The sequence below is a fragment of the Peromyscus eremicus genome, chromosome X (assembly GCF_949786415.1).
Source record: "Peromyscus eremicus chromosome X, PerEre_H2_v1, whole genome shotgun sequence".
NCBI lineage: Eukaryota > Metazoa > Chordata > Mammalia > Rodentia > Cricetidae > Peromyscus > Peromyscus eremicus.
The window spans coordinates 40,423,496-40,434,625 of NC_081439.1; the positions used below are offsets into that span (position 1 = coordinate 40,423,496).

The following is an 11,130-nucleotide window of genomic DNA, read 5'->3' on the forward strand; positions in this document are numbered from 1 at the left end:
ATGCTAAAGTTCTTAAAATAAAAAGGTAAGTAAAAGATTAAATTGTGCAAAGTAATAATTACTATATGCTTCTCTGATTTCATTATAACTTCATTTGCATTATTTTCTATATATTCTAAAACATATCTTGTGTTCACTGTCTAACATAATGTGACATAATTATGATTCTATTTTTACTGTGATCACAAATTTTCTTTAAGTAAATAAAAGTGTTTTATTTGACAATTAAGATGATTTTCAACCATTGCCTTCAACTGCCATAGACAATTTATCATAATTTGATTTTGAAAAGCTAAAATTATAAACTTGGTACCATGAGCTGAACTTTATTTATGAGTTTATTTATTTACTCATACATTTTTCTTGTTGTCTTATGAGGCAGGGCTTAATAATGTAGCCCTGACTGATCCCAACTAGCAATTCTTCTATCTCAGCCTCCAAAGTACTTGGAGTGCAGGTGTATATCACCATGCCAAGGTCTAAGTGAGCTTTGAAACAATAACAACTTCCATATTATCCATTTTTTTTTTTTGGTTTTTCGAGACAGGGTTTTTCTGTGTAGCTTTGTGCCTTTCCTGGCTCTCGCTCTGTAGACCAGGCTGGCCTTGAACTCACAGAGATCCGCCTGCCTCTGCCTCCTGAGTGCTGGGATTAAAGGCGTGCGCCACCACCGCCCGACACTATATCATCCATTTCTTCCAAATAACGCAAAAAGATGAAGGACAATGAAAGCATGGAATTAAAAACTTTCACTGCTTAGCAAAAATGTCTTCCTCATTAGAATTCAAAGCCATACAATAACGGTGAACTAGTAAATTATAAAGGACAACAATTAGGCTTTTCCAATTTTTTATATATAAAGAGTAGTAATCACATGCATATTAATGCCTGATCTCTTCTTACCAATAGCTGAAATAGTTGGATTGATTATTTATCATCAACTTAATTGTAAAAATGATCATGATAAATCAATGTACAATTAGTCTTAAAACTAGTAATTTATATAATAAGCATTCTTTTCATATAAAAAAGGACGTCATATTTGCTATGCAAAATGCAGACTGATACAAGCAGTATTGCTAACTTCAAAGACTGAAAAATCTATTGAGGTTAAGTGTTATTGGTTAGATAATACTATAGTATTCATATGTAAGAGATAGTGAAAAAGTTGTTTAAGACCACAAATAAATGAAATTCCAGGTAAAATTCACTTAAAATGTTTCACATCTAAAAGGTTACCTAGAATATTTTGCTCAAAAATATGTTCTAAAAAATAAAGCATTATAAAATGCATGTGAGTGAGACTGATGCTTTATGACTAATATATAAGTAACACAATAAAATTATTGAAAATAAATAAATATTGATGAGATAGTATTCCATATGAACCTTTATAGTTAATAATGAATACCAAATCTTACCAATAGGCATACCTAAAAGGGTACAAATCTACACTAAGATTTAGTATAACTATAAAGCATATATATTTGTTTTTAAATAGATAATGTAAAATATAACTATTATTTTGTTGTTTAGAAGATAAATTTTTGAACATATTAATAAAATATTGCTAAATATTGGAAGATAATTTCTTGTATTTATTCATAATAAAATAATTTTATCCAATTTTTGTTTATAGTATAGCAACTAGATCATTTTAAATTCCATTTATAACTTTCAATATATTTCTATTGAGCTACACTACTCAGAACACTTTGCTTGAACTCAGAGAATATATTTCATCATGAGGCGTTAGATTTTAAGATAATACACATTTTAAAATGGCCATATTTATATATATGACCTAATGCATCACTATTTAGTGTCTATTTATTTTCAGCAATAAAAAACTTGCTACTCCTAATAAAGCTTGAGAAAGTCCCAATCCTAAACTTATCTTATGTAGCCTAATGTTCAGTCTGCAAATACTTTCAACCTATTCACTTAGAGTATTCATTTTAGAAATATAGTCATAGTTTTTAATCTCTAGCCTGACTAGTAGTCTTTTACAAAGTGTAGTTTTACATCAAGAATTCTAGACCCTTCCCTTTTTGCTAAAAATAGAACAACTCCCCCCAAAAAACAGTGTTTAAGTTTTTATTCTTTGTGTGAATATGTATTCATTTTTGTAGTAGTATTGCCTAAAGTATTTTTACATTAGTACTTCATTATTGGTAGCTTTTTGTTGTTTTCATTTGGGTTTTACTTTTTGTATATGATGATATCATGCTCTTCGTATCTTTTATCCCGGTTGTTGATATATTTTACATATGAATTGCAGAGCACCAATTAGATCTTTTGAATTTTCTGTTTGGAAATTGAGCATCATGGAAGACAAATAGCTCAGGGTAGAGAGTTTGACTACCATGAAAAATACTCTGGATTTGATCTCAAGCAGAGATCAAATATAAAATCTTACTAAACTCCTTACAACATTCATTCTGCTATGCCATTACATTGCTATAGTAATGTTTACTTACTTTTCTAGAAAAAAATATTTTGGAGTACCTATTCCATAGCAGAAATAACTCGAGATATAAAGAAACAAATCTATTTTAACAGATAGTGTATCTTGTCTCACTGATTCTAAAGTTATTTCTCCAAATAACTACTAATAAAAATATGCATGCCTTTAATCCCAGCACTTGGGAGGCAGAGGCAGGTGGATCTCTGTGAGTTCAAGGCCAGCCTGATCTACAAAGCAAGTTCTAGGAAAGGCACAAAGCTACACAGAGAAACCCTGTCTCAGAAAAAAAAAAAAAAAAAAAAAAAAAAACTTCAGAGGACAAACCACAAGCACGTTATCATCTTCCTTCAGACTATTTTCTATAATACGATAGGCTGTTGCACCAGGTTTTCTTTCCAGTTTGATTCATTTTCCAACCTGGCACCTAAATTTCTCCATGATAACATTAGAATTAAATTATATTATTTTTCTATAATTATTTTGGAAAATAAAATCATAAAACCAAGAATTGTTTATCCTTTAGATACATTTCCAAAATAGTAACACCAGACAATGGCTATGACACAGAGGTGAGCATTTGAGGCAAGATACATTGAGCATTAATTTGTATCACACAGCTGCATAGGACTTTGGGAAGCAATGATAAGAGATGTTCACTGAACATTCATTATATATAAGGTAAACATTTAACACATTTGATCCTCATACCATTCACATGAAGTAGATGTGCTTTTTTTTCCCCCCAGTGTTACAGATAAAATATTCCATGCTCTAGAAAATATAAAAGCAAATGTTGGCTAAGATTCATCAGCTAGTGTGTAAAACCCAATTTCAATATATGAATTTAAATCAAAAACTTATTTTCTTTGCTAGATTAGAGGCATTATAAGAAGCTTGAGAGACAATAACTCAGAGTGACCAAATGGCCTAAAAAACAATCCTATATCAGGAAGGCATAAATAAACCTAGAAAGATCCTCAAGAAAAGATTAAGATATGACTATCATTCTGGAGGCTATGCCTTGTTTGTTTTTAGTAGATATGTAAGGATCCTGCACAGCCAAAACACAATCTCAGCAATGCTAATTTGGGAGCCGTATTGACCTGGTCACTGTGCACTGGATGTAGCTGTTTGGTAAGGAAGGGAATTGGACACCTCTTTGGAGATCTTTGATATTACTGGGACTACGAAGAAAGTGGATTATAGGCAATTAATTTATATTTGATATCTGTTAGATCCAAGGATAGCCAAGATCAGAGAATGTATCCAAGAACAACATGATTTCATGATTTGTGTTTTGAGAATGGTTGGCTGAGAATCGAAATGTGGTCTAACAAAATTAGGTAAAATGGGGTCAGATAGACCGTGAAGAAAAGATAATAAGTTCAGTTCCAGATATATTGAATTCAAGAAATGGGTTAGCCATTGGGAAATTTAGACTGGAAATCAAGAGTAAGTTCACAGCTAAATGTACCAATGTAAAAGACACGGGCTTCGAAAAACAATTAATTATGGAAAAAGCATTGGGACAGGGTCACAGGAACCACATACCAAGCACTTGAAACTGTTCTATTGAGTATGTGAACAGATGATGAACTAGCAAAGAAGCAGGTGGAGCAAAACATGTAAATCTAACCACAGATAGACTTGTGTTATTTTGATATCAAGTTAGTGAAAAAGGTTACTTTAAGCATTTATTTCCTAACCCAAAATTCATGTTGAACAGTGAGTTGTTCTCACTGAGTATCAGCAAAAGTGAACAACAAATCCATAATTTAAAGTATCACGAATAGGTATTGTAAAGACATTTGGACACTATATGCATGTGAACTGTGGCAGTATGAACCTAATTGAAAGACTATAATTTCCTTTAAATTTGGGGTATTCCAGTTTCCACCCTTTTAAAACTTATGGTATTTCAAATGACTAAGCATCATTAAAATCTGAAGGAATACTACTATGATAGTCATTTTAAAAGGACCCTATTCACTGGACAGGGAGAAGAACATTGACGATGTGTCATTGTTCACATTTTATGTTATAGTTATTCTCTTATGAATAACAATAGTATAGTCAGTCTCCCACTACTAACAGATTACCTTTAAATATTCATTTTTTTCTTTGAGGACTAATCCAAATTTTCTCCCAGAACCTTTCGTCTACAAATGGTAGTAACAAGATATAACTGGTAATATGGATAGGAAAGGATAGGAAACAAACCTCATAAAATTAACCCAACCTTGGGCAAAAAATGCATGGGCATTTTCTTATTTCCATAACATGAAATAGTTCTGGAAGAAATCCAGATTATTTTTTTCCACTATCTGTGGGTTTTTTAAATTGCTCAGGTGAAAAATAATTTCTAGTGTTATAATATTAACAGATTTAAATACAACATAATGCTCAAAAGAGTAAAACTACAGTTTATTAACAGAAATTGAATGATTACTTGTTCTTTTGCATATTTTATTTCCAATGTCTTTTCATGCATTTTTGTATGTTTTGTGTAGGAAATCAAAGGATTATTAAGAATGTTGAGATCATGATCAATATCAGTTTCTGATTTAAATATGTTGTAAAGTATATAAAATATTTCGGTTTCATTCATAAGAATTTATTTATGCCACCTAAGAAAACATTCCTGGAGCAAGCTAATAGTGTTGTCTTATGAGAGCATACCAGGAATTTATACCATCATAAAAATAACATTTGAAATATGTGAGCAGATTGCCACATTGTTTATCTAAAAATAAGGTAAAAATTCCTAATTTTACCCAAGGTTACTGTTATTGATGAATGTGGCAATTTTGGACAGACACATTTACTTAAATTTTATACTATCAGAATGCCTAAAATAAGATAAAAGTTAACCTTAGAATATTAGAAATTAGCACAGACAAATATATGTAAATTGTCTCTTTTGATATTCTGGAATGATGAATCACATTTTCTTGCACGTATGTTCAGCTCTGATGACAAGTGTTTTTCCATATATGCATTCTCGAGCACTTCCCAGTTGTATTTCAAAACCTTCATAAACTTTAATATGGAAACATAATGCATGTCATTATTTTAGCAACAGGGGGCTGAATAAATGTATTTCATTTGGTTTATGTTTCTAATAAAAAGTAATTTTGATTTAAATTAGCACTATCTTTTTTTTTTAGGCCTCCATTCCTTTGAAGGAATTGGAGCAGTTTAACTCAGATATACAAAAATTGCTTGAACCACTGGAGGCTGAAATTCAGCAGGGGGTGAATCTGAAAGAGGAAGACTTCAATAAAGATATGGTAAATTGGTTATGATGAAAGTGTGAATGAGCTGGGAATGAAAATGAGTAAATATTTGGAAAGAAATATTATAACTTATGTCTCCAACTGAATTCTCAGAATGCCAACATTCACATAGTGTTATTTTTAATGATTTTATTAAGTGGAAAGTATTCCTTTTGACATGTTATTATAACTGCCAAATTACCATCTTATGAACATATGGGAACACTCTCAACTTCTAAAAAATAGTTCAATTTTGTTTTGGCTTATTCTATTTTTAAATTCAGAAGGCAAAATGTAAAAGGAAATAGCCGTTCAGGACACAAACTAAAATTTAACAGAAAATTTATATATATAGCTGATGCTTTTGATAATAGCAAGGACAATTGCATGAAATGTCTGCCAAAGTTTCTAACAAAGTGGTTTTACCAAAAATTTAAGAAAATACTGATTATATATATATATATATATATATATATATATATATATATATATATATATATCCATGTTGCTTATTCAATGGGAGTAAAGAGATACATTCATGTGGCCTGTACATAAACTCAGAGCATCTTTTTCCAATCCCTGTTAATTTCAAAATACTCTTATATTTCTCTCTGGCTTGACTATTTCTCCATCACATCACTATTCACTGAGTATGTTTATGCTACATTCACTTTCCTTTTTCGCATGTTCTTTTCCCCTCTTCCACTGCTGTTACCACTGTAGCATACTTAAGCTTTACATGTATCACACTAGAGATTTTCATATAGATATATATGTATCTAGAGACATCTTAACGCTTGAAAACAACATTAGGAAGCACTATATAATTTTTACTTCCTAGATAATGTAAAGTTTTGTGAAAAGTCTTAGCCTCTACTCATATTACTTCTGTCTTCTTGGAGTTGTCCGAATCAGTACTCCTTACATAAGAAGTTTAGTGACCTTCACATCTCAGCTCATGGAAAGAAAGACAGGAAGAAACTTCCCGAAATTCTGAGATCCAGCTACCTCTACTTCATGTCAAAGAAGAAATTCCAGGGTGAAGAAGTCAAAAAGTGTTGCTACTTCTCTGTCTTCACTCACAGCCCTGCCATAGACTACTCACTTAGGGGAATAAATTAGTTTTATTAATGTTTTTTTCTCAGCCATGGAAATTGCTTCACAGTCTCAAAAGACATATTAAAATATTCTATTATAGATGATTTTTATAATCTATAAACTTATATACTATATACATATATATAAACTAGACTGTTAATAGACACCTGTAAAGAAAATCCCATTTCCTTTAAACACAATGTATTTTGGAATTTAAACATAGATTTTCATATATTACATTTACTACCATAGGTAATATCATAAATGTATATATAAATGTGTCATTTATCATTAGCATACCATTGCATACTATGCTTTGTAGTAAATAGTTTTCATATTTGGAGTTGAGTAACAAGAAACGAGAGATGCACAAATGTAAACGTGTAATAGTATTTTATTTTTATATTCATTTTTTCAAATAATATATTTTAGTAAATAGAATTAATCCATGGTTCTTAGAGAAAAAAACAAAATGAGAATTGAAAAATTTTGAAGTTATTTTAATACATACTCATAGTATTATTTTCTTTGCTTAAACTTAGCATAATTATGTGTCATTTCAGAAATTGACTATTTTAAATATGTGACAAATTTCTCCATCATTTTTATTAATGCTCTGTATTCTAAATTTGAGCATTTAGGTTTAAATATAAAACAATGATTAGTATGTAAAATTTACCATACAGATATAGATCAATTAACATTGGGAGTGAGAAGATTAATTTATTTCTCCATACATTTTTAATTTGTTTAACTGTAATCAAAATAAAGTCCAAAACATTATTTTTCCAGAAAATCATAACTTTTATGACTGAAAATGCCTTAGTCTCCATCGGTGTCCTCAAAATCTGTCTTCAGAAGAGATACACAGGAATTATGTTTTCTATCTAATTGTAAAAGAAATATAAGCGTAATAGTTTATGCTACCATCCCCTAAAAATTTTAAATTGGATTTTGCATGTATTTAAATATGTTGGATTATCTCTGTTAACCATGTACAGCTTTGTAAAAATCCAAATGAAGACTGTACTTGTTGTTTTTAATCAGAGTGAAGACAATGAGGGTACTGTAAATGAAGACTGTACTTGTTTTTAATCAGAGTGAAGACAGTGAGGGTACTGTAAATGAAGACTGTACTTGTTGTTTTTAATCAGAGTGAAGACAGTGAGGGTACTGTAAATGAAGACTGTACTTGTTGTTTTTAAGCAGAGTGAAGACAATGAGGGTACTGTAAATGAATTGTTGCAAAGAGGAGACAACTTACAACAAAGAATCACTGATGAGAGAAAGCGAGAGGAAATAAAGATAAAACAGCAGCTGTTACAAGAAAAACATAATGCTCTCAAGGTATTAGAGCTCAAATTATAATATGCTTTGTCTGGGGTTTTGTATATAGGGTAAAATACCATGTACATAAATAAAATCTGCTTAAAAATTTTAGTTACCAGAAAATTACTGTTTCCCTTTGAATATGTGTGCTTTATTTATGATTTTTTTGTGCTACTAGTTTTGAGAGATATGTAACATAAACTTTGTTTTGTTCTTTTTCTTAGTAATATTGAAAGCTCTCTAAAAGTATCATTCACAGTGTTTATAAATTTATTTTCTAATACATTTTATTTCTATAAGCTAGTTTTGTATTTGTCCTGCTTGCCAGAATAATCAATTGATATTCCCTCCACTGCTGTTGTTTCTTTACAATAGGTCAAGTATTTTGGTAAACTGTTTAATAGGGCCTAGAATTTCCTCATTTTAAAAAATAAACTTGACTGTGTTCATAACAGATACTTTGTAAAAGCAGGCATCTACAAGAGCCTAATTTCATTTATATAGGAACCCTCAAAAATGTTCGTAATGTGCTTGAAAAATAATATCTGCTGTAGTATATGTACTCAAGTATCCTTGTGACCCATCTGTATTGTGCAAGAAGAACAGAATGAACTGTTCATTTTTCTCTAATGCTGTCTAGGCAGTCCTTTAGATAGAACTAGATATACTAAACATTCTGTGAAACATTATTTTTGTATATGATTTACAAGATTCCCTATTTTCCTTCATGGCTTATTTTCTAATACTGTTAATTGTAATGTTTTTCATTGTGAACCATTGCTTTAGACATATATGGCTATATAGTTAGATTCCTCTACAAGGTGGATGGAGTCTGCTTTCTATATGCAAATAAGTGGGTGAAATCTTTTCCCCTATTGTTAACCAAATAAACACTGCTGAGAATGTAATTACACAGTATTGTGCCTGCAAGGAATCAACAAGGAAAGTTTAATTGGCCAGCAGGTGTTCTAAAGGTAACTGCTGGTAAATATAGTAAATAGAAAAGCCCTCTTCCTTGAGGGGAATGCAAGAGCAAAACATAATGTGCCCAGGAAATCAGAAACCTGTGTAATTCACAATCTTCTGTGACAAAAGCTTTCAGAAGTTTGTAGATTAGTCACACAAGGATATGTATGCTATTGGTCATCAGTATCTAGAAGCCATCTTCCATACATCTAACAAATACGTATTTTTTATAAATAATATTCTATATTGCACATTGCCTCTTTCTAAGGAAACCAAAGGACTACCAGATTTATAACCATCATTTCTTTATGCCCATATATACATTGTATCATGAATAAGTCACATTTCAATTAGTGCCAGGATTGGATCATGGTATATCATTAGGGGGAGCAGAATTCCATCGGACTCTTTCAAGGCATTTATTACCTTTATATGGGGCTTAGAAATGACATACAAAGTACAAACTACAGTAAATTATAAATCTTCATACCACAAGTAATTAATAAAAATCAACTTTGTTTGCCAAACCAACTTACAACAAATACAGTTATGTAGTTAACCTGCCAAGGTTAACTATTATTATAAAATATTTTAAAAAAGATTAGAAGTTTCCAAAGCAATGAAACTTTCAGTTCTTCGTTGGTATTTTTAATTCATATTAACGTGGATATAAAACCCAATTGCTACCTCTTTGAAGAAATGAAATCTGTAGATAGAGCTGTTACATTTCTGTGGGGTACAAACTGGAGTTTTACCTAATTCTATTGATTTCAAAAAAATTTGAGTACACTTCTATGAGCCAGACAATAATTACTTTTTCCTTTGATGATTTATTGAGTTTATTTGTTTTATATCACCAAGTTGATTAAAACTGTTCACTCTTTTTGGAATAGTAATTATTTTTATACTTTGAATATGATCTAGTATAATAGAATATTGGCTAAGCATGAATTTAAAGAAAAAGAAGTGTTTTCTGATATTAATTTCTCATTTTCATGTTTGATCATAGCTCTATAAAGAATAGTTATACTTCTCTATATATAACATGGAACAACTTTAATACAATATCTAATTAAAATTATTATCTTGATTTTTAAATTCATGTATATGGGTATTTTTTCCTGTATGTTTTTCTGTGCACCATGTGTATTAAGTGCCTGCAGAGGCCAGAAGATGGTATCAGATGCCCAGGGACTGGAGTTACAGATGGTTGTGAGCAGCCATATGGGTACTGGGAGTCAAACCTGAATCCTCCAATGTTCTTAAATATTGAGCCATTTCTTCAGCTTCCAAAATAACTACATTTTTAAGCAACAATATTAATGGCCTAACTACAAATACATTTCTAAAACAATGAATGTATATAGTTTGTCTATATAGTGTTAAATTTGTTAATTGACCTCAAACTGAACATATGCATTTTAGAATTTTAAGTATTTTAAAAGTGAAGTGCAACTCAATGCTTTTGTAGCTAACCAGTTATGTTCATTGTATTCATACATGAAATTGTTTCAAATGTACTATGCAACCATTTCCTTAGATAATTAAGATTTGTAAGCAAGTTTGAATATCCAAAGAAAAAATTATGTTATTCATGTTTCTTAGCTTCTGAACATAGATCTTAAGATATAAATACATAATTTAGTAATTTATATCTATGCTTTGTATTTAAATGTGATTTTTTACAAAACAATTAAAAAGATAAGGGACTCAATTTAGTATGCATAAATAACTGCAGCAAGGAGTATATTATGCACATATATTGATATTTTAATAATATCTGCATCATGAACAGGATTTGAGGTCTCAAAGAAGAAAAAAGGCCCTAGAAATTTCTCACCAATGGTATCAGTACAAGAGGCAGGCTGATGACCTCCTGAAATGCTTGGATGACATTGAAAAAAAATTAGCCAGCCTACCTGAACCCAGAGATGAAAGGAAAATAAAGGTAAAGTTGTTTTAGAATGGCAATACTAGATTTTGCTGCTAGAAACT

The 11,130-nt window shown here is 30.6% G+C and overlaps 1 protein-coding gene across 8 annotated transcripts in view; it reads left to right on the top strand.

Moving 5' to 3' along the window:
- The window catches only part of Dmd (dystrophin), a 2,092,376-nt gene that overhangs the window by 856,233 nt on the left and 1,225,013 nt on the right, over positions 1-11,130 (top strand). For 4 of the 8 annotated variants that reach the window (XM_059250112.1, XM_059250109.1, XM_059250111.1 and 1 more), the window contains 3 exons: positions 5,635-5,757; positions 8,047-8,187; positions 10,931-11,083. In XM_059250112.1, the coding sequence (XP_059106095.1) occupies positions 5,635-5,757; positions 8,047-8,187; positions 10,931-11,083 (417 nt within the window). The remainder of the gene's footprint in view (positions 1-5,634; positions 5,758-8,046; positions 8,188-10,930; positions 11,084-11,130) is intronic. The other 4 variants (XM_059250113.1, XM_059250110.1, XM_059250114.1 and 1 more) reach the window with 3 other exon arrangements.